Source organism: Penicillium roqueforti, assembly GCF_015533775.1.
Source record: "Penicillium roqueforti strain LCP96 04111 chromosome Unknown scaffold_32, whole genome shotgun sequence".
Taxonomy (NCBI): domain Eukaryota; kingdom Fungi; phylum Ascomycota; class Eurotiomycetes; order Eurotiales; family Aspergillaceae; genus Penicillium; species Penicillium roqueforti.
Window position 1 is genome coordinate 203,942 of NW_024067596.1, and position 22,413 is coordinate 226,354.

The following is a 22,413-nucleotide window of genomic DNA, read 5'->3' on the forward strand; positions in this document are numbered from 1 at the left end:
AGTTAGCTCTCTCTGACATTCTCGACAGAAAAATCGTACACCAAACGAAAAATTCCTCTGATCACCAAGTCAAACTCAATATCCGAAATGGCAACTTCAGCAGACGCGCTCATCATTGGTAGCGGCCCAGCAGGCCTTACCGCGGCTCTCACTCTGGCTCGTCAACAACAGAATTCAATCGTTTTCGATGCTGGAACCTATCGAAATGACCCCGCAGACTATATGCATTTAATTCCTGGATTTGATCATGTTAAACCCTCGGAATATCGAGAGAAAGCCAGGAACAATATTCTCTCGAACTATGACCATGTCCAGTTCAAGAATAAAGCCGTTTCTAGCGTGCGAAAGGACGAGTCAGGAGGCTTCTCTCTGACCGATGAGACTGGAAACATGTGGAACGGAAAAAAGATCATTCTGTGCAACGGTGTCGAGGACGTCTTCCCCGATATCCCGGGCTATGCTGAGTGCTGGGGCAAGGGAATGTGAGATGCAACCAACATACCCATAGATATAGTGAGCCGATTTAAACTGATCATCCTACTAGATTCCACTGTCTTTTCTGTAAAGGCTACGAAGAGCGAGGATGCACTTCCGCTGGTGTGCTTGCCATTGGCGGACTTTCCAAGCCCCCCTCGGCCCTGCACGTCGCCCGACAGGTATCAACACTTAGTCAAAGCGTGACAATCTACACAAACGGCTCTGAGGATCTCGCTAAAGCAGTGAGCGAAGGATTTGGGACCTCAACTGTCATGAAGGTCGATTCTCGCAAAATCAAGAGCCTGTCCAAACAAGACGAGAAGGCGAGTATACTTCTCGAGTTTGAAGATGGAAGTAGCGTGACGGAGGGATTCCTTGCGCACACTCCCGATACAAAACCCCGCGGTTCTTTCGCAGAGCAACTTGGCCTGGAGCTGACACCTAGCGGTGATATCAAAATAGCCCCTCCCTTCTACCAAACCACCGTCAAGGGTGTATTTGCGGCAGGTGACAACTGTGGACTGATGAAAAATGTTCCCCATGCCATCTTTTCGGGCTCCCTGGCTGGGATGGGAGTCTCCACAGCGATTGCGGCGGAGGCTCAGGGACAGAAACCGCTGTTTGGTTAAACACGAATTAGAGGCCTACTTAGAATAGTGAATGACAAGTTGGACTTTCGATGTGTTTCTGCCAGACGATACATAATTTTAGGAACTGAAAAGAGACTGTATGCCGGAGATTTTGAACGGTGTTATAAACCGGAGTCTTGTCAAAAGAACGAAAGGCTCACGCGCGGTAGTTGGAGAACCTTGGCCGGCTAATTGGGAAAAATATCCGCCGAAGCTTAGTCGCCGTTGGCAAAGTAATATTTTGGCAAAGTCCAGAATACAGAGGGTTTAACTAAGACCCCAGCCTTTCTCAACGCAAGTCTACTGGAAATCGACCCGCCTATCAAATATGACACCACACGCTACACCCGAGTCACCAGCCGTTTCGGGGGAAGACCACCGGCTTCGGTCGATATGTGCTCTAATCAAGGCAAATGCTGATGTTCAGCCGAACTCGATTGCTGTCTCTCAAGGAAACCGAAGCTTGACCTACGAAAAGCTCGACAAAGCCTCATTATTCCTAGCCGCGCTCTTTGATTCTCATGGAATCCGGACAGGAGATTCAATCCCAATATTTCTCTCAAGATCTTTGGAGAGCGTGGCATCGATTTTGGCGTTGATGCGACTGGGTGCCTGCCTGGTGCCTATGGATGCCAGCTCTTGGAGCCAACAGAGAGTCGATGCAGTTCTGCAAACCGTCGAGCCAAAAGTTGTGGTCAAGTCTGAAAAGACAGGACTCAATTCTGCGCGTTACTCGGTGATTGAAGCAGATACCATTCGCTTGACTTACAATGCCTCATTTACCGAGACCGAAATTCCAACAATCACCAGAGATCTCGACACTCCCGGTGATTCTGAACATCCAGCCTATATTATCTTCACTTCGGGGACAACCGGGAGCCCGAAAGGTGTTGTTATTCCACGTCGATGTGTTGAGAACTATGTTCTGCAAGGATGGGACAGAGGCATGCCTTTCAACTTGGGAGTTGGTCGAGACGACAAAATTCTGCTTTTGTTCTCTTTCGCTTTTGATGGTAAGTGGAACCGAGAAATCCAGGGAATCTCTGTCACGATATGCTAATCCAAGCTCTATTGTGCAGCTGCTTGGGGTGTATTTTTCAGTTGCCTCTGCCATGGAGGTCATTTAGTCCTGTCTGAACCAGAAAGGGTTTTGGAGGACGCGAAACATTGCACAATCCTTCCGGCAACGCCTTCGCTCCTTATTACATTGGGGGATCCTCAAGCCTATTCCCGGGCCAAGAATATCTTTCTCGGCGGCGAATCTCCAAGTTCAGCCTTGATCGAGAGATGGTGGAGTCCGAACCGGCGAATCTTCAACTGCTACGGGCCAACCGAAACCACTATTTGTACCAGTATGGCTGAGTTGCGACCTGGAAATCCGATTGTTCTAGGAACACCGATGAAAAAAACAAAAATGCTCATCCTTGACGAACATCTCGAAGAATCTGACGAAGGAGAGATCTGTATTAGTGGACCCGGCTTGGCATCTGGGTACTACAAAAACGAAGCATTGACTGCAGAGAGATTTGTTACCTGGAAAGGCCGTCGATTGTACCGGACCCTTGATCGAGCTCACAGAGTACCAGAGGGTATCATATTCTGTGGACGTGAGGATAGCATGGTGAAAAACCGAGGTTATCTCATTAACATCGACATGGAAGTTCTGCCCATCTTGACTTCCTACCCCGAGGTACAGTCGGCAGCCGCCCTGATGTACAAAGGTAGATTGGTGGCAGCTGTCACGCCTGAAAGCATTGACGGCACGGAGATGCGACTGCAACTCTCTCTGTCACATGATGAGTTCGTTGTTCCTGATCAGATCATCGCCCTCCGAGAGCTAGATCGCACCTCCAACGGCAAAGTCGATTTGAAAAGGTTGCGAGACACTTTTGAGAGCATTTCTACCAAATTTTCCTCTAACACCACGAGCGGCACTCGGTTGGAAATTCTTCAAGAAGCGGTTGCCGAAGCATTGGGGCATTCTACTGGCTCAGTGGGTACTTCTTGCAGCTTCTGGGAACTTGGTGGAAACTCTCTCCTTGCTATCAAACTATTGTCGATTCTCAGGAAAGGAGGTTACACAGTGGACTTTCAGGGGTTATTCACACCGATTTCTCTGGTCCTCCTGTCTGAGCTCCTGGAAAAAGCTGATGCGCCGGAAGAGGAACCATTGGCGCCCTTGTGGGACACCGTCCATAGCGATTCCTCCGTTACGTCCCCAATTACGACAACACAGATGGGAATGATTCGATCTTCCATTAAGTTTTCAGCGGCGAGCTATATGCTGGTCACCATCGCCTTTCCTTGGAATTCCACCACGGAATACAGTGACATATTCTGCAATGCCTGGAAAGCAGTTCTAGAGCAGCATTCCATATTCAGAACGACTTTTGATCTCACTGAGGGGAAACAGAAAGTTGGTTCTACTTATCATCATGACTGGGAAACACATTTTGTGACTGATGAAGATGCACCATTAGCTCTCCTGAATCACTCCGACGAGCTGATGAAAAGCACGGGACATGTCGATTATAGTAATGTCTTCCGTCCTCTTAACACTTTTCGCCTTCTTGTGAACGAGAGCAAGAGCAATGCACATTTGCTATGGCTTGTTCATCATAGTTTGATTGATGGCTGGTCTATGAGTAACATCATCGAACAAGTTCAAACGCTTCTGGAGGGTGGAACCCTGAAGAACACACCTGCTCAATTCTGGCAGTTCTCGCGAAGCTTATCACAAAGGTCTCAGCTTCCACAGGATAAGGAAGTGGCTTTTTGGAAGGAAGCATTTTCCAAGGTCGCCGATGCTGTGCCATTGAGCCTTCCTAAGCCGAATGAGGGAATGGAAGAGCAACGTTTTGGTATTACTACTGTCAACGTTGAGCTTGAATTAGACCAAGTTGAGCAGATATGTCGAACTCAGAATGTTACATCGGCTGCAATGATACATGCTGCTTGGGCACTTCTACTACGGTCTTATACAGCACAAGAGCAGATCACGTTTGGAACTGTGTTCTCAGGCCGCGACTTCCCTCTCCACGGGATTGACTCCCTTGTGGGCCCGACGCTGAATACTTGCCCCTTCCCAATGAGCCTCTTGGATCACAAAAGCAAACAGAACTTCCTTTCGAGCGTGCAGACCCTGCTGCTTGACATTGGTTCTCACCAGTGGTCTGCACAAGAAGCATTGCAGACCATTATGCCCGGAAGTCACACCAGGGTGTACCAGACCGCCCTTTTCCTAGAGTACAACTTGCCAGGCTTTGAAGACTCCACTTGGAAATTCTCCCGTACCGACGTTCCAGAATTTGGATTAACCGTCCTCATCCGTCGAGAAGGAGGCCGTCTCACGTTCCATGGTTTATACAACCAGACAATGTATACTAGACCGGTAATCCAGCGCATGATCATACATTTCCGAAACATTTTCGTCGCATTGCTTGATCCGCTTTGTCAGACAATATCCCAGGTGTGCGGAAGGATGTTGGAGCCAACTGAGCTTCTTTCCCTGACTACCAATTCATCCACTTTTATGAGCCCGTATGTGGGACCATCTAATCTCAAGGACAGTTTTGAGATTGGTGTCGATAAGTGGCCAGATACAGTGGCAATTGAATCCACATCTCGCAGTATCACATATCGGGAGCTCGATCAATTGGGAAATTATGTTGCCAAAACAATTGCAGCCAGCGTTTGCCCTGGAGATGCTGTTGGGATAATCAGCGACCGTGGCATTGAATGGCTCATTTCCGTCATTGCTGTGATCAAATCCGGGGCTATTTATGTCCCACTTGATACAAAATTACCCATTGAGCGAATGCGCATCATGGTTAAGTCGGCTAGGGTGAAACTGTGCATCTTTCCCAACGAAAACTGTCAGGCTAAATTTCAAGATATTTTCCAACACAATATCCTGTTGCATCAACTCCTGGGGGATACGGTCCCGACTATGTGTCCCCGACTTGAGACAGTAACAATGGGAGAAGATTTTGCATACATCACATTCACATCCGGATCCACAGGCGTTCCCAAGGGTGTTCAAATCCCACATCGAGCAGTGGTCTCATATTTGTCTTATGGACCTGCTCGCATGGATGCTCGCCCAGGTCGACGACACTCACAAATGTTTTCACCCGGATTCGATGTCAACCAGGCGGAGATTTTTGGAACACTCTGCTATGGAGCTACTCTCGTCTTGGCCGATCCAGTGGATCCATTTTCCCATCTTTCACGGGTTGACGCGACCATGATCACACCGTCTTTCCTCTCGGTTTTGGAACCTTCTGACTATCCGAATATTGACACCATTCTTTTTGCCGGAGAAGCGGTGCCCCAAGTTCTTGCAGACCGTTGGGCAGGAACTAAAGCTGTCTACAACTCGTATGGGCCATGCGAGTGCACGATTGGGTGCTTGTTCAAGCTTCTCAGTCCACATGAAGAAGTCACATTAGGGCGAACGATTCCTCGCGTTGGAGTCTACCTACTTGATTCGCGAAATCAGCCAGTTCCCATCGGTGTGCCTGGTGAGATCTGTCTGAGTGGGATCCAAGTTGCTAATGGTTACATCGGAGCTGAAATGCAATCAGTTTCGCAAACTCGCTTCATTCCGGATCCATTTGTGCCTGGACACCGCATGTATCGCACTGGGGACTGTGCCGTGTGGACAGAGGATATGGAGCCGAAATTTTTGGGGCGATATGATAATCAGGTCAAGATAAGAGGCTACCGGGTCGAATTGAGCGAGGTTGAAAACGCCATTCGCACAGTCTGTGCAGAAATTCGCCGGGCGGTGGCCCTTGTTAGTGGCGATAACATTGTTGCATTTGTTGAGCCAGATAATATTAATATCCCTGGTCTTCACGAGGCCCTCCGAACGAAGCTTCCCAGATATGCTTGCCCTTCGACCATCGTGGCATTTTCTGTTCTACCAACGATGCCAAACCAAAAACTTGACCGCAAGGCATTGCAGTCCCATTTGAATCTGGAAAAACGACAAAGCCCAGATCCACTGACGCCGACTCAGTCTCTGGTAGCCCAGGTTTGGCGTGAGGCAATCGGCCTTCCTGAAACTGTCGAAATTGGCGAAGAGTCGGAGTTTTTGGCACTGGGAGGCAATTCCCTTTCCCAGATAAAAGCTGCTCAGATTGCCAGTAGAATACTGAACACAAAGCTGCCGATGGGGCTCTTTATCTTCAACACCGTGCTGTCGGCGTTGTGCAAAGAGATAACTGATCATATATCTGATGAAGACCAGTTGTATACCCAGCGGTCTTTCTCTTCATCCTGGCAAACGGCTAAGCCACCATATACAGCTACCTCCAACATCGAGGAAGAGGCTTTCCACTTGTCGGCCTCGTCGCCCACACCTCAAGCTTTCAATGTGGCCTCTCATCTGCGACTGAAAGGAGACCTTCACCTGGAATTCTTCCAGAAAGCCATCGAGAAAGTTATTTCCAGTGAACCAGTTCTCAAAAGCTGTTTCAAAGATGTCGATGGTCAAATCGTACGTGGCCAATCTCATGATTCCTCCGAGATGATCGTGGACAAGATCCCCAATCCCCCAATCAGCAGCTTCGCCAATCGAAAATTCGATCTTTCATCTGGTCCATTGACCAGAATCATGATTAACCAAAACATTTCGTGGGTCGATCTTGTTATTGTGCAACATCACGCGGTTACCGACAAGGCATCCATAAATTTGCTTCTGAAAAAGGTACAGGAAGAGTATCGCCGGTCCCTGGAAAGTGATCCTCAAACAGATGTCACCTCTCCTGCACATGAGACTCCAGATTACACCATTTGGGCTCAATGGCAGAAGTATAACCAACCACCGCTGTCCAAACATGCTCCATACTGGCGAGACCACCTACTGAATTTACCCAGCCCTCCATTTGAATCGCTTGGGCAGGGTTCGAGAACCTATGCCGGAAACTCACAGTCTATTGTACTGAGAACCTCACCAAGCTTCTTTGGATCTATGGAAGTCTATGTCGCTCTCGTTGCAAAAGCGATTGCAAATGTTCAAGGGACCCGAGATGTCATCGTTGGCATACCGCATGTTGATCGCACTGAGCCTGGCACCGAAAGCCTTCTGGGCTGCTTCCTTGACCGCCTACCAGTGCGCGTCGATGGAAGTTTGAACGAATTTGAAAGTCTGATAAAAACGGTGCGAACATCGATACAAAATGCGCTGATGCACTCAATTCCTCTCAAAGACATTCGGAAGATTGCTGGAGAAGACGAAATCTTCCAAGTGATGGTTGTGTATAACAGAAAGGAGGACTCCAACGCAAACAATCTTTCACTCCCTGGCGTCGAGGTGGAATCTGGAGTGTTGAAAACAACAGGTGCAAAGTTCCCACTTCTGATTGAGTTCACCGAAGAGAAACAACATACGACGTGCGACTTTGAATATATGGAAGATATGGTTTCTTCGGAAACCGTTGCTATCATCGCGCAGACGATGATGAAGATTTTGTCAGCTGTATAATAGTTTTCAACTCGTTTATCATTACATAGGAAGCTCTGAAAGATGTGAGACTGATTTATTTTCTGCCTTGTCTGTTTGCAGGACCACTAAACGCACCGATTTAAATAATTTAGATTAAGTGGAAGAGAAAACTCATGTAATTCTAGTGCTTCAATTTTCAAGTTCATTCTAAGCCGGCGCAGTCATTGTTCGTCCACGTTGAATGTCTGATGGAAATCCTGAATCCCAAGACCAATTCTCCTGAGACCCTCTTCCAACTGATCACTGGGAACTGCATAGCATATGCGGAACCAACCAGGCTCCTGGAAATGATAACTTGACCCAGATGACACAGATACGCCTCTGGACTTCAAACATCTCAGCAGCTTTCTCTCTGCATCGAAGTTGCTGACTCTGCCAAGCCTACTAAATACAAACATACCAAAGGCTACTGGTATATACTCCATTCCAGCATTCTCCAGGAAGGATTGAATCACTTTATAGGACCCCATCAGACTTTGAGCCCCATAGCTTATTGCTGTGTCGATGTTGGTGGGCTGCAGTATCGTCTTTGATGCCAGCACCGTCGACAGCGAGGACACTTGACTGTGAACGCTTAAAGCGCTACTAAGGCGCACAGCATCGTTGAATTGAGTAATCAACGCCCCCTGCATTTAATGTCTTTTTAGTAATGTCCATGGATTCTTGCTTCGCTGGTATCACCAAAGAGCCACTCACGATGCGAATTCCATTGCAGCCGAAATCTTTGCTGAGGCTGTATATGACATGAACCTGAGCCCTCGTTTCACGATCCCCCCTTTGAAGTGCTGATACAAATGGATGGAAACCGCCCGGAAATGGCTGGTGCGCGGAGAGAGCGTATACTTCGTCTGAAATATAGTGCAGCTCATGGCGCTTGCAAAACTCGAGCAAAGCGTCTAAAGTCTCCAGTGGGTAACACTGACCCAACGGGTTGTGGGGGTTGCAGACTAGCACTGCCTTGATAGGACTTGAAGATATTTCCAGCGCCGATTCATAATGTGAGATGCTATTCGTGCTGAAGAAATCGATCAACGGTATATGGACGGGCACAACTGTGGCATGGGCGTGAACACTGATGGAAATGTCGAGACCGGCCCAGTATGGTGTCGCAATGAGAATTCCATCTCCGGGATCGCAGATTTGCTCAATAAGTGCTGTCAAAGCGAAGCTTCCCCCTGCCGCTAAGACGACATGAGAGTTTTCAACGGGGATTGATGGTTGAAAGCGGTCATTAATCAAGTCTGCAATGAGTTGTCGCGTAGTAGGACAACCACCAATGCCAGATGAGTAGGCCAAATCCTGACGACAGGCGTGAGTATGCTAAAGATGGTGACTTTGCGGGGATTTGGCAATCATACATTCTCGGACAGGCCACTGAATACCCCTTCGAGGCCTTGCAGCAACTTTGTCTTGGTCGCCCAGTTTTCCGCCGTACTGAGGTCAATTGTAGTCGTGTCCCCGCTGAGAACAGCATCATGCTGGCCTATGAGACTAGGTATGATGGTAGCATTTCGCTTTTTGCACCGATCGGAAATTCTTGACGCCATTTTCCTACTAGTCAACGTCGTAAAGACTTCTGTGTATCTTCACAGGATTGAAGTACAGTACATGATTCAAAATTGCCACTATGTGGATCACTATTCAGGGCTTCTGGTCGTAACAGCTTAAGGGCCGAATACTCAGCCGTCTCGGAAAGGTCTACATACCAAGATAGACATACTTGCTACTTAGTCGCCGAGCCACTCCGGCTTACCCTATGCCCCACCCAGAGATCTCTAGCCCTGATATAATACCCCGAAGACATTATATGAAGTTGCTGAATCTTCATTGTGTATAAGTTACCTTTGATTGTTGTCCCAAGGGTAATAGAAGCCTTTTCAAAATCGGTAACTTTAGAGCAATATTATGGCTCTCACTCTATTAAACTTCTTGTGAGTGACTGTCCTAACTAGCAACAGCAATGAAGTGAAGAGAACTGACCTATATCAGGGCTTGGCCTTTTAAGTGGAAATGGACACTAGAAGACGTGAAGGTGTGTGGGTACCTTTGTGAAGAAAATGGCCCAAGTTATTAACTATCCCGACAGGGTACAACTGAGGAAGACACCATCAAGCATTCCGCCGACGACATATCGTTATGGGTAGAGGATGTCGGCTCCATGCTCCAGAGCATGTTGGTTATGGCGGGCTATCCTTCGGACTCCGAGTCGCTTCACACAAAATTCTTTCGGGAGTCAGTGGCACGATCATTGGGTTCCCATCCTAAAGGATGTGGCCCCCCCGACAGCTGGAAGAGCTTCATGACGGATGATCATACCCCAGTCGAGCTAAGCTGGTGCTGGTCTACATCGCTAGCAACCCCTACGGTTCGATATTCGGTAGAACCAATTGGCCCGTCTGCTGGGCAGGAAGTCGATCCTATCAATACAGCCGCCAGTCAGCGCCTACTTGGAGATGCTCTCTGTTTGACCAATGACTTAGATTTATATCTCCACCGCCATCTCCAAAGTTTGCTGCTGTCAAGAAACGAACCGGCCAGAAGGGAACATCAAAAATCGCTTCCTCCACAATCACAAAGCTTCATGGCCTTTGATCTACTGGAAAAGTCTATTGTTGTCAAACAATACTACTTGCCTGCGTGGAAAGCTTTAGAAGAAGAGAAGACAAAGATTTCTGTCATTCGAGACGCTTTTCAAAAGCTCCCTGCACCCGCAAAGGGGTTGCTAGATTCAATTTATATCTTCAACGAATTTCTCGACTCATTCCCGGATAACTTGCGACCAGTCGCCGAAATCGTGGCCATCGATTGTTTGGACCCATCCCAGTCTCGATTGAAAATATACGTTCGATCACCTTTCACGACCTTGAAAAGTGTAATTGAGATGTTAAGTTTAGGTGGAAGGGCCCCTAAAACACAAGATGAGCTGGACTCTCTACGGGAGCTTTGGTGCTCGGTTTTTGATCTAAACCCCGCGGAGTATCTTGACGATCAGCCTCTAAGTGAAAAGGAGCATCGCACCGGCGGTATTCTATACTACTTTGAGCTAAAACGGGGTGCGAAGATTCCTAAGTCGAAGGCATATCTGCCCGTTCGACACTATGCAAAAAATGACGAGCAGATTGCCCGAGGACTTTCAGAATACCTTGCCCGCCGTGGGAGGACACTAGCGACAGGATCTTATTATGATGGGGTTAAAAAGCTATGGTAAGTTGAGCGAATGATGCGATTGCGTTTGAGATCAAGTCACTGATTAGTTGTCTCACAGTAAACACCGCGATCTTGCCGATGGACTAGGATTTCATACCTACATTTGCTGGGCTTCCGATCAAGGACAATGGAATGTGACTGCCTACTTTAATCCGGAAATTTACTATCAATCCGAGGTTGAAAATGTCAAGACTGACCCAGGAAGCAAGCATTGAATTACTAGGGAAATTGTCGTTGATTAGCCGTGAAGACTTTCCATCCCTGTGTACCTAGTCGAATGGAAGATACTCTAAAAGTTATCTAATGTATGTGTGCTGTATATTATAACTCTAGGGCTAAAGTATAAATATCCTAGATCTTTAGAATTTCTTTTCAAGGGCTTCTCATTGTCTTTTGGGCGACTGAATTGTGTTTTGTAGACTGAGATCCAGACGTCAACATGAGTACCTTTGTAGCAACAATGTAGGATAAATCCAACGGCTCTAGAAATAGTATATCAGCACCAAAATGAGCTTAGGGCTTTATCCTCTTGGTAGTGAAAATAAAACTCTATTTGTTTTTACTGGCCGATCGTTGATCTCGGGATCATTTATTCCCCGGCAAAGTGATGCTTGTAATCAACGATTCGGAGAATATTCGTTGAAGTGTGGTTTTAATGGAGTACCTTACGGACTAGACACATAGCATTTGGAGATCTTTCCTAATCGAAACTTATCCCATGGGCATCGCGCATGGCCAATTGTATCGCAACACTTTTCGCGAATTACCTTCTCAACGTGGCGGATCTTTCGCTATGGAATTCTTCAACCCTCGGATTATTTACCTTTTCCTCGGTATAGTAATAATATGGAAGCTTTACCAAAGGAAAGATCATGTTATTGATAGAATTGTGAGAATTCTGCCCTAAGACATAATGACCGATTTTTGCAACTCACCTTTTTGAAATCCCAGATATCGACGGTGTTGTATCCCCTTCGAAATGAGCATGGGCAGAATATTAAAGGCCCAAGATGGAAATATAGTGATGGGCAATGTCTCGATAAATTTCTCCGGGGACGTGAAGCCAGCCTAGAATGGCGTCAATATGGGCCAGTCTATCGCATCTGGTCGGGCGTTCTCCCCGAAGTGCAAGTGTTTCAGCGATGATATAGAGAGATGACAGAATATTGACCTTTTACAGTGTAATCACGAGACCCGACGACGTCAAGATCTTTCACAGCGACTCTCCTTCCCACCTGAAATCCAAGTCCAGCAACGGCGGATGGTTATTCCATGAGCTTCTTGGTGACTGTATGGGCCTCATCAACGGGGACCGTTGGGAACAAGTTCGGGCTCAGTTTAAGCACCATTTCATTCATCGCTCCGTGTCATCAATATCTAGCCATATTGAGCTCGCGGCAACTGGATACTTGCAGAGCCTTGAGAGACAGGATGCTGAGTCCTTTGAGGTACACGCCGCCAGTGATTTCTCGCGCTTTCCGTTCATGACTACCGCCGAATATCTCTATGGGCCTTTGACTGAAAATGAAAAGGAAGAGCTGTGGAATCTGGGTCAACAAAGCCTTGCACTTATGGGGAATGTTCTTTCCGGTGGAGTGTATCGCTTCGGATTGTGTCAGTGGATGAGGCCACACTCATTCCGACGATTGAGGAGTTTCCAAAACCAATGGCAAAATTTCAACCAGAGACTTGTAAATTCAAGAGCTCTCTCAAATAACCACCAGCCACCTATCGTTGAGGCTTGGATGGCGATGGAAAAGGGCTGTATTTCGATGAATGAGGTGAGATGACCGATCTTCTGACTTCCTTCACGGACTCTGACTGGATCACAGATACTTCAGACTCTTAGTGAAATGCTTTTCGCCAACTTGGACGTGTCCACACACGTTCTTAGCTGGCTTATCATCTTCTTAGCTGAAGATATTGACATACAGCAACAAGTTCGGGCGGAAATTTCGGCAAATCCCGGGTCTCTCGCAGAGCTCTGTGGTAGGAAAGATACGCTGTTGCAATTTTGCTTTTTGGAATCAGCTAGGCTTCGCCCTTTTACAAGTGAGGTGTTCCTTCAAGAACCAGTCGATACTTGCTGACTGATTGTGACCAGTATTCACGATCCCCGAAAGCTCACCACGAACAAAAATCATTGGTGGCTATATTATTCCATCACACGTTAGTTCTATCCAGATCACACCTAAATAAGAAGGCTAATTTGGACATTAGACGAGCGTTGTTGTGGATACACTTGCAATCAACTACAACCAGAAATTTTGGGGGAACGATCATTCTCGCTTCAATCCACATCGGTTTCAGCATCTGTCTTCAACGGAGGTGAGAAGTGATAGACGAGCTTACTTTGTAATTTTGCTAATCATACTGCCTAGCTCCGTTACAACCTCTTCACATTTGGATTTGGAACAAGGAGGTGCCTTGGACAACACTTTGCTGAGGCTATGTTGAAACATTTCGTCTACCACTTACTAAATCGGTACGAGATTGACTTACCAAGGTTAGATGCCAAGAAGACATGGAGCTCGCAACCCATTCAGGATACGTGGGTTCCTATTGCCAATGCGCGTGTTATCCTAAAGCCAAGAAAATGAAGCAATGAGAAAATGGTAAATTCACATACAAAGCTTTCTGTAAACTCATTGCTATAGTTGATGCCTCAGGTAGTGACACCTAGTAACGTACATCCTCAGCAATTGCCTTCTCAAAGTAACACCGTTTTGATCGCACTGGATCTTCTCTAGAACGGCAAGCCCAGGACGTTTGTGTCGTTCACCGCTTCCAGGTAGTTATTCTGCCTCTTTCCCCACCAAATTTCATCTTCACCGCCTTCTGTTATATGCTGTTCTTCATACCATTAATACATTGATTCTGTTATCTTCTTTTCCTAAAATAATAATGCTCCTTTTCTGTCTTGAACGTTCGACCTTACTCTATCTTACTTTTTCTATTCCTTTTTTAGGGAAAAAAAAGAAACCTGTGTGCTGGAGGGACAAGGGAATGAACGATCAACCTCGACCTACACCACTGTAATTTTCTTTCACAATCGACCATACAGTTCTTTGATCTTTTCCTAAGAGCATAAGAACCATAACAACACATTTTCAAAAGTCCTTCCTGTCCATTTCCATCTATTTCTTCGACTCTCTTTTAGTTGCAGTTCAATTTGATACTCCAGTAGTGTATATATCGTTAGTTTTCCATCCTGATATAGACCAGATTCACATCATATATAATTATATATTTGTTTTGACATTCAAATGTACTATGATATATTTCTTTACACATACTGATCTATGTACAATTCCATCTAAAAAAAGTGAATACCCTCCCTTGGTCTAGGGAGCAGATGCCTCTGCCCTTCTTCAGCGGACGTTGAAGTATAGTCCATTTTACTATTTTGATGGCGAAGAAAGGTCAAATGTGGATAGATGAAAAGTATGAAGGAGAACGAAGGGAAATGAAGAACGTCGATGGTTTAAATGTTTGAGGGCCACGAAGACAAACCATCTGAGGTTGGTATTCATAAGTCAGAGAGAGTACGGAGTAGGGTGAGAGAAGTCGATGGTCCGGATTAGGATGCATCCTCATTGAAGCCCCGGAAGCATTTGCTCGGCAGATCAACCTGGCCAAAAGTGCCGCGTTCATGCCTCAGGCCTTGAGAATATGCAAACCCTGCAAAGCTCTCGGGAGCACATGACGCACATCACGTGATCCCAACAGGAAAACAAATTTCCTCTGCCTTATAGTCTGCCTTTTGGTCTGCCTTTTGGTTCTGTCCCTATGCAGTAGGCCCAAGACTACAGAATAACGAAGGGAAAGATATTCTCAAGCGCCTGGCCTTGTCAATGAGATTTAAATACGGAGTACTAATTGAACACAGCAATAGAGTTCTAATCTTTGCGATCCAGCTCCATGAGCTCTTCATCGGATAATCCAATCCGAGAGATTCTATTCAAAGCCTCCTTGACCGGCGGTAGCTCTCTCATCTTCTCACTCCACTCCTTCAATTTTGGCCATTGGCCAAAGTCCAGCTTGGCGGACGTTGCGATAGTTTCATTCGCAAGAGGCAAGATGGCAAAGTCCGCAATGGTCGGTCTGTCGGGCAAAGCTATGTAATGCTGGCCAGGTTCATTCAGCCGAGTTTCCAGGAACTGATACTCGGTGCAAATGTATTTCAGCAACACCGAAAGAGATTCGCCAATATCCACTGGCTTCGGTGCTTTCATCAAAAGCCAAATCTTGCCGGTTGCACCCAACCCCGCAGTGTAGGACATCAACCAGTTCATGACAATGGTTCGTTCACAGAGGTCTTTGCCATTGTAAAGTCCCTCTTGGTCGTACTTCTCCGCCAGGTAAGTTAGACATGCAGAGCTATCGAAAATGTTCAGCCGCTGCGGCTTGCCGTTGACCTGGTAAATTTCGACGTCCTCCATGGCGGGGACCATCTTATAAGGGTTGATCGAGTGAAACCATGTTTCGTTGCTGGTTGAATTGATGATATGAAGTTCGTGAGGAATTTTCAGGGCCTGAATGAGCATCAGCGGCTTCACGGCGTTGGCCGTGGATGTGGGACTCGCTGTAGGCAGTTAGTAGCCGTAAAAGTGGGAAGACCAAGGCTCATCCCGATCATAAATGAAGGGATACAAGATCAATTGACTGGATTTCGCCATGGATTTTGACCGTAGTGTTGGACTTTCTTACATTTTTTGACGTACAAGACTAGCTTGTCATCGGGGATTTGAGGCCGCACGGATAGATCTTCGCTTGGCTGGGACATCACGTATGGCAATCAATTGCAACTGGACAAGCGAAGAGAAAATTAAGAAACGATTGAATGATTACAGCTCATTCTGGGCCTTTCATGTGTCGTGTGCTTCTTATACTAGCCTCGGCGAGTATGTTTTTCTCTACATTCGATTGAGTGATAGTCGCCGAAATGTGTCTGAGTTTCAAACCATATGAAAGTTCCTAAAAAGCAGCGTCTGTCTTCAATGTCGATCTCTTTTCTCGCTCTAATCATAGAATTCACTCTCGCCATTTCATCTTCTTCTTTTATAGCACAAAATGACACAATCCAACCCTCCAGACACCTATCGGGGTCCCCGCCACCAGGGTGAGTACGATCGCCTACGAACTCAACATGAGCTCGTGAAGACTGCAATGAATGGAAAGCTTCTGTATTGCCCTGTGGATATCAAGCAGCCAAACCTTCGTATCCTGGACTCCGCCACCGCCGAGGGCACATGGTTGATGGATCTGGCCCAATCGGTCCCCCCGTCGACATCACTTTATGGCACCGACATCGCCCCCCAGCACTTCCTCCCGGAGAATTTGCGGCCTTCGAATTTACATCTTTCACTTCACTCAATATTCGACCCTTGGCCTGCCGACTTTCAAAACAGCTTTGATGTGGTCCATCAGCGCTTTGTTCTTACAGTCGCCTCCGATCAAACTGCCCAGGAGGCTGTCAAGCTGTTGTTCTCGTGTGTCAAGCCCGGCGGTTGGATTGAGTTGCATGAAGGGAACATGCTTTCGATTCAGGAGGGGCCTGAGCATGCAGCATTCGTCAAGTTCCGTGACATCATGGTCAATGCTTGGGCAGCCATAGGGAACCAGCCGAGCCCGGGATCGTTCCTAGTACAATGGTTACAGGGTGCTGGTGCTGTGGACATCCAAGAAAGTGTTCAGGTCATCAAGGTTGGAGCCGCATCAGAGGATCCAGAGCAAGGCGAGAGGGCTGTGGTTGTTTTGCTTCATCTGCTTGATGGAATGAAAAGAATGCTGAGTGGTATGTTGATCACAAACCCATGAACTGTCCATATATTTAGGTACTAACCCGAATTACATTATAATAGGGAAGCCGGGACAACCTAAGAGCGAGGAATTTGATACCCTTCGCAATGAATTGGAGATCGAGCTTCGCAATGTTGGAAATGTCTACCACTATCATCTCGCTTGGGCGAAGAAAGCTTGAGGATTCTTGGAAAGTGAGAACTTCGGTCCTGACAATCGAAGAATCTTGCCTAAGTTCTAAGGGATTATAACTTCGCAACATGGCGTTCTAAACAAACGCCTACAAATTGATATTATTGGGTTGACACCGGGGATTTGCCTTTCTTCATTTGGGCTGGAAGACCTCCATTGTCCCTTTGTGGCTTTCAAGCCTTTGTTACTTTGCCAATTTACCGCCCGGGTTGGATATCATCAGCAATTTAGTTTAAACTTCTGTTGCACAATAGCGTAATCCCGTAGACCTCTACCCACATGTGAAGCCCCGCCATAGTATATTTAAATGATCGTACATACAGGGAACATTGGAAATGGGTATGGATGACAGAGGAACTAGTGGCTCGAGAAAATATCGAGAGATAGCCGCTTGAGATGCACGAAAGAATTTTCAACTAATATGATAAAGGGCGAACATAAAAAAGAAAGAAAAATGAACAGATATAAATCACTTGACTGACAAGTAGGATTGTAAAAATTAAGATATCTGGTGTGGTGATCCAGCGCGTCATATGATTCACTGAGCCTTCATTATTTGTTGCTCCTCATCTGGGTTCGATTCTTCCATAAGGCTTTCTGGCTGTTGATCTGTTTTTTGAGGCCAGTAAGCCACAGCTATGGCGAGTGCTGCACCTCCAAGGACTCCGGTAAGAAGCCAAAATGCGTTTTGATATCCAGTCATGGAGACCATCATGATGCCATTAATGGGCTTGCGATTTCCATTCATGAAGGCATTGGCACCGGCTAGAAGAACGCTGGCCCCGACTTGGTAAGCAGTGTTGAACAGTGCGCTAGCCATAGCATGGTTGGATGCTTCGACCTGACGAAGCAGAATGCTTTGGGCTGGAACCATCGCAACAGGGCTGCCACAGACAAAGATGATTGCAGCCACAATGGAGTACCAGTATCCCTCACCATGGCCAGTTCCCCCTGCAAGGTCAGGAGTTGCAAATACCCAAGCTACAGCACCGGCCGCTGTAATAGCAAGCCCAATTACCAGAGTCATCTTCTCCCCGGTAAGCTTGATCATGGGTGCCGATAGAGCTCCGCCGACAATGGCTGAGAATGCACCAGGCTATTCAATGACGCGCGTCAGCCAGGTACCAATCAAAATGGAAGCTTCTGCATCAATAATATTTGACTTGGAGCAGAGTGGAGTTGGAGTGAGGTCGAGAGACTTACCAAAAAATAAACCGCAGTGAGAACCGGTGTGTAGCCTAGTAGATTGACACAGAGTTGTGTAGTAATGAAGAACCACGAACTAAAACTGCCACCAAAAGCAAAGATAGCGACAAGCATGAGGAAGAAAGGGAGGCTTTTCCAAACATATGGTGGAATGCATGGGTTGGCAACTTTCATCTCAATAAAGACGAAGGCACCTAATAGGCACACTCCTAGAATGATACCTACAAGGACAGGTGCTGAAGACCACCCACTTCTTGGGCTATCATTCAGACCATACACTAGTAGAGCGATTCCAATCACAAAGACTACACTCCCCATTATATCGATTGGAGTGTCGTTTGTCTTGGCAAAGGGTGGTAAAAATAGGCAAGCTAGCACAAGTGCCAGACCGGTGAGAATTAGACACAGCCAGAATATAGATCTCCAGCCGGCGTCAGACGCTAAAGATCTTCCAGTCAGAAAATTCAATTGCTGGCGAGGAAGGACTGTAAGACATACATGAGAGAAGGGAACCAACAACAGTGCCAATGGTAGATCCTAATGGGGCGCAAGCTGTGTAGATTGCTAGTGCTTTGTTTCGAGCATCGCCATCGGGAAAGGTTCTACTCAGGATAGCAAGTCCGTTCGGTGCCTTGAGAAAAGTCGAAATACTTATTAGATCAGTGCAACGGAGCATTTCAACGTGCTCGACAACTCACAGTCAATCCCGCCCCAATCCCTGAAATTGCCCGACCGGCAAGAAGAGCCGCCTTGTTTGGCGCCGCTGTGTTGATGATATTGGACACCGTAAGAATTGCTGCTCCGGAAATGAATGTCTTCTCCAGACCGAATCTCTGGCCTAACTGCCCCCCGATGAGGAGGAAAGCGGCGAAGGTAATGTTGTAAACAATAAGCACCCAGTTGATATCCTCGCTAGTAAAACCTAACGCCTTTTCAATGTCTGGGAGACCAAAGAGCACTGCCGAGAGTTGAAAAAGATCCAAAAAGTTGACGAGGGTTGTTGTCATAAGAATGAGACGAAGATTGGTCTTAGGGCCCAACCGTTCACCTAGGTGGAACGGTGGCACCCATTTTTTCAGTGTCATCGTGAGGGGCCCTGATATTCTCCCACTGGACAGACGAAAATCAGATGAATTTGGAAAAGGACGGATGAAGAATTTTGGTCTAGCATTGACAATCCCTTCGGCCTCACCATATAACACGAGTGAGTACCTTGGGAAGCAGTCTAGTCTTCGACCCCGGAGACTTTGTCGGAGACTATTGACAAATATTTCCTTGATCCTTTGAAATATATTACTCCCTCTGGTTTCTTTCATTTGCTTCTCTTGCCGATCAATAATCTCTTTCATGCACTTGTTGCTCTCGGACCTTGGGATCATTCGACGCTTGGCTAATTATAGCTAGTCTCCACGAGCATGTCTATGGAGGAGGCCATCGATATCCTGAATTCAGTCCCACTGATTGGTGTGTGTCCTGCTAGTGGGCTATGTTCGAGACCCCAAGGCTGACAATCCACCTAGATGGACACAACGACTGGCCACACCTCATTCGCGGGTTTTACGACAATCAACTGGATATTCGGTTGGATCCGGAAAAGGACCTAGTGGGACATGTTGATTTCAAGCGACTCAGAGAAGGGAAATCTGGTGGTGCCTTCTGGAGTGTTTACATAGACTGGTAGCCTGGATACCGCGACCTACAATATTGTCTTCAGCTGATGATATTCTTAGCCCAGACTCAGACGACTTCACCGACGATGCGGCACACCTAGAGACGTTGAGAGATACACTGCAGCAAATCGATCTAGTGCATCGACTGGTGGATTTGTATTCAGACCACATGGGTCTCGTTGATCGTGCCTCCGATATCATGCGCTTGTTCACTGATGGGAAATTTGCTAGCCTAATCGGCGTCGAAGGGCTCCATCAGATTGCAAACAGCTCCAGTGTTCTTCGGTTGTATCATAAACTTGGAGTCCGATATGTCACATTAGCGCACAATAAGAATAATCTGTACGCAGATAGCGCAGTGAGTGATAACCAATTAACGAACAAGTGACAGGAGCTAAAATGACTAGACCGCAATATCTCCAGCACATGACGGACTATCTTCTAAGGGCGAATTGATAGTCAGGGAAATGAACAGAATTGGAATGTAAGAATGATCTTGTCAACATATATTCTCCCGCAAAAGTCACAAAGCTAACCAGAATTAGGATCATTGACCTCTCCCATACAAGCGAATCTGTGATGCACCAAGTGTTGGATATTTCCAAAGCGCCTGTGATTTTCTCTCACTCGTCGACGTAAGTTATCCCAAGCGATTTCTCAGCCAGACTGCTGCAAAAGAAAGTCCCATCTGAACCTTAAGCGTACAGATCCTCCATCGTTCCACATCCTCGCAATGTCCCCGACGCTATTCTCGAGAAACTAAAAGCCAACAAGGGAGTGATTATGATCACATTTATTCCCTCTCTTGCTCACATTGATCCCACCCAAGGGAACATGGACCATGTCATTGATCACATTATGCATGTTGGACAAAATATTGGCTACGATCATGTTGGGCTTGGATCTGACTATGACGGTATGTTTAATGCTGTAAAAGGAATTGAGAATGTCGCTCGATATCCTCATTTGGTTCGCAGAATGCTGGAGCGTGGGATTGCCCGATCGGATGTGGAAAAGATCATAGGGCTTAATGTGATCCGTGTATTGAACGATGTGGAAGTGCAATCAGCTTCAAACAAATCTCAAGTACCAATCATGCAGGATGGAGTGAAGCAACTGTGGAACGAGAAATTCCGAGGTGTTGTGAGAGGGGCTTATCCTGATGCAGAGATGGATTTGCCTAGAGCCCTCATACCGGAGAAAAGCAAGTGAATTTGAATCTTGATCTTCTGTCAAAATCTATTCCTTATTTCACTGGTCTATTTCCTATTCAATCCATCACCCCTGCCCCAAATGACGCTGTGGACGTAGTCATGGTAATACCACATAATCCATAAGAGAAAATCGAAGATGACTAGGAACCACGGTGGAACGTTCCCTTCGCCATCTTTGAATTTGTAAACTCCTTTTTCAATCCAGTATGCGATCCGTTGCCAGAATCCGTCAAATAGCCATTTTCCAACCTTGAATCGACAACTTTGCCCCGGAATGAATGTTTGCTGTGACAAAAGTCTCTTCTGGTAAGACTCCGGGAGAGAATGTTCACGGGCACCTCGAATCAACAGATCCTGTGAATTTAAGTTAGACCAGAACCATGCAACGAGGTAATGGGATAAATTTACCATATATCTTCTTGATGGAAGCCTCTCGTAGCTTCTTGAGATACTGTGTCTTCCCACCAATAAATGAACACTCACTTCTGACGCATCATTTTGCAACGTGGCTGTAAACACCTCGGCTTTGTAGGCGATTCCACCTCTGCTACGGTGTTAGATATACTTCAGCTAGTCATGCGCCTAGGATTCTAGAATTTGCATACCCCTCGCTGATGATCACCTTCCTCATATCGTCGGGAGACAATAGGTACGCAATGCCATATACCGGAATATCTTGTTCCTCAGCTGGGCGCAAGCCCCCCATGGCAGGATCGGTGTACGGAACGCCCATTATGTTGAAACAGAGGGTTTGCAGTTTAACCAGAGCAACTTCGGATCTGAGAGGCTGGATTTTTCTTCGCGTGATGAAGACATCCGAAAGCATGTTGGAGCCATAGGCAAAATACCATATTGGGTTATTTGACATTTCACTAGAAGCTGGAATGCGACGAGTAGAATCGAATTCGCTCAAGTGCAGCGAAATAATCTTCCAGAGGGCATCAAGCGATGCGAAAGCACATGGGCTTAGCTTTTATTGTCTCCATATTCTTCACTTTCGGTACATGGAAGGACTGCCGATAAGCGAACCCAATCAACTCTTTCAGGAACTTCACTCTTTGACTGGACGGGGTAGCCTCCACGTTTTGACCCGTTTTTGACTCGCGCACGTGGACTTCATTTGGTGTGTTTCATTTGACGTTGCTATACTTCATGGTGGCTGCGGGCTATTAGGACCTTGGGGACGGCCTAAATCGAATGAAGTCCAGTAACTGCGAACTGTTAGGACCTTGGAGACAGTCAAAGTCGACTAAAGTCCGGTGGCTGCGGGATGTTGGGACCTTGGAGACGGGCCATGGCAGATAAAGCCCATAAAGCCCAGTGGCTAGTACCTTGGGAGCTGGTCCACTCTTCTACTCCTCATTCAAATTCACACACTATACCTGCATTATGTATCCATTTGTGGGCATTGGCTTATTTACTTGAACATCAGCCAAGCCAGTGCCCGGGTTGGTACACTCTCACCGTAAAAGCGAATTATCCGACTCCCACATAACTAGTGGTTT

The 22,413-nt window shown here is 46.7% G+C and overlaps 10 protein-coding genes across 10 annotated transcripts; 6 read left to right on the forward strand and 4 right to left on the reverse strand.

Annotated features, from left to right (window-relative positions):
* Positions 1-87: 87 nt before the first annotated feature.
* On the forward strand, positions 88-1,106 carry gliT (thioredoxin reductase gliT; the record flags this gene model as incomplete). The annotated part of the gene is made up of 2 exons (XM_039076574.1): positions 88-482; positions 545-1,106. 2 exons carry the CDS (start codon positions 88-90, stop codon positions 1,104-1,106), a joined length of 957 nt encoding a protein of 318 aa, XP_038925637.1.
* A 328-nt stretch (positions 1,107-1,434) lies between these two features.
* Positions 1,435-7,596, forward strand: gliP (nonribosomal peptide synthetase gliP; the record flags this gene model as incomplete). The annotated part of the gene is made up of 2 exons (XM_039076575.1): positions 1,435-2,119; positions 2,186-7,596. 2 exons carry the CDS (start codon positions 1,435-1,437, stop codon positions 7,594-7,596), a joined length of 6,096 nt encoding a protein of 2,031 aa, XP_038925638.1.
* A 182-nt stretch (positions 7,597-7,778) lies between these two features.
* gliI (aminotransferase gliI) lies at positions 7,779-9,164 on the reverse strand (the record flags this gene model as incomplete). Its single annotated transcript, XM_039076576.1, has 3 exons — positions 7,779-8,243; positions 8,314-8,916; positions 8,976-9,164. 3 exons carry the CDS (start codon positions 9,162-9,164, stop codon positions 7,779-7,781), a joined length of 1,257 nt encoding a protein of 418 aa, XP_038925639.1.
* Positions 9,165-9,522: 358 nt separating this feature from the next.
* Positions 9,523-11,039, forward strand: LCP9604111_8434 (uncharacterized protein; the record flags this gene model as incomplete). The annotated part of the gene is made up of 4 exons (XM_039076577.1): positions 9,523-9,548; positions 9,607-9,649; positions 9,704-10,821; positions 10,883-11,039. 4 exons carry the CDS (start codon positions 9,523-9,525, stop codon positions 11,037-11,039), a joined length of 1,344 nt encoding a protein of 447 aa, XP_038925640.1.
* An 869-nt stretch (positions 11,040-11,908) lies between these two features.
* On the forward strand, positions 11,909-13,424 carry gliC (cytochrome P450 monooxygenase gliC; the record flags this gene model as incomplete). The annotated part of the gene is made up of 6 exons (XM_039076578.1): positions 11,909-11,955; positions 12,005-12,605; positions 12,657-12,813; positions 12,929-12,993; positions 13,045-13,152; positions 13,206-13,424. The coding sequence occupies 6 exons, from the start codon at positions 11,909-11,911 to the stop codon at positions 13,422-13,424; spliced, it is 1,197 nt and encodes a 398-aa protein (XP_038925641.1).
* Positions 13,425-14,723: 1,299 nt separating this feature from the next.
* On the reverse strand, positions 14,724-15,610 carry gliG (glutathione S-transferase gliG; the record flags this gene model as incomplete). The annotated part of the gene is made up of 2 exons (XM_039076579.1): positions 14,724-15,409; positions 15,535-15,610. The coding sequence occupies 2 exons, from the start codon at positions 15,608-15,610 to the stop codon at positions 14,724-14,726; spliced, it is 762 nt and encodes a 253-aa protein (XP_038925642.1).
* Positions 15,611-15,897: 287 nt separating this feature from the next.
* gliN (N-methyltransferase gliN) lies at positions 15,898-16,807 on the forward strand (the record flags this gene model as incomplete). Its single annotated transcript, XM_039076580.1, has 2 exons — positions 15,898-16,621; positions 16,689-16,807. 2 exons carry the CDS (start codon positions 15,898-15,900, stop codon positions 16,805-16,807), a joined length of 843 nt encoding a protein of 280 aa, XP_038925643.1.
* A 549-nt stretch (positions 16,808-17,356) lies between these two features.
* Positions 17,357-19,109, reverse strand: LCP9604111_8438 (MFS transporter; the record flags this gene model as incomplete). The annotated part of the gene is made up of 4 exons (XM_039076581.1): positions 17,357-17,914; positions 18,022-18,464; positions 18,523-18,655; positions 18,723-19,109. 4 exons carry the CDS (start codon positions 19,107-19,109, stop codon positions 17,357-17,359), a joined length of 1,521 nt encoding a protein of 506 aa, XP_038925644.1.
* A 330-nt stretch (positions 19,110-19,439) lies between these two features.
* gliJ (dipeptidase gliJ) lies at positions 19,440-20,906 on the forward strand (the record flags this gene model as incomplete). Its single annotated transcript, XM_039076582.1, has 6 exons — positions 19,440-19,488; positions 19,545-19,701; positions 19,755-20,052; positions 20,102-20,178; positions 20,240-20,329; positions 20,402-20,906. 6 exons carry the CDS (start codon positions 19,440-19,442, stop codon positions 20,904-20,906), a joined length of 1,176 nt encoding a protein of 391 aa, XP_038925645.1.
* A 330-nt stretch (positions 20,907-21,236) lies between these two features.
* Positions 21,237-21,641, reverse strand: gliK (gamma-glutamyl cyclotransferase gliK; the record flags this gene model as incomplete). The annotated part of the gene is made up of 4 exons (XM_039076584.1): positions 21,237-21,262; positions 21,317-21,350; positions 21,392-21,452; positions 21,514-21,641. 4 exons carry the CDS (start codon positions 21,639-21,641, stop codon positions 21,237-21,239), a joined length of 249 nt encoding a protein of 82 aa, XP_038925646.1.
* Positions 21,642-22,413: the final 772 nt, after the last annotated feature.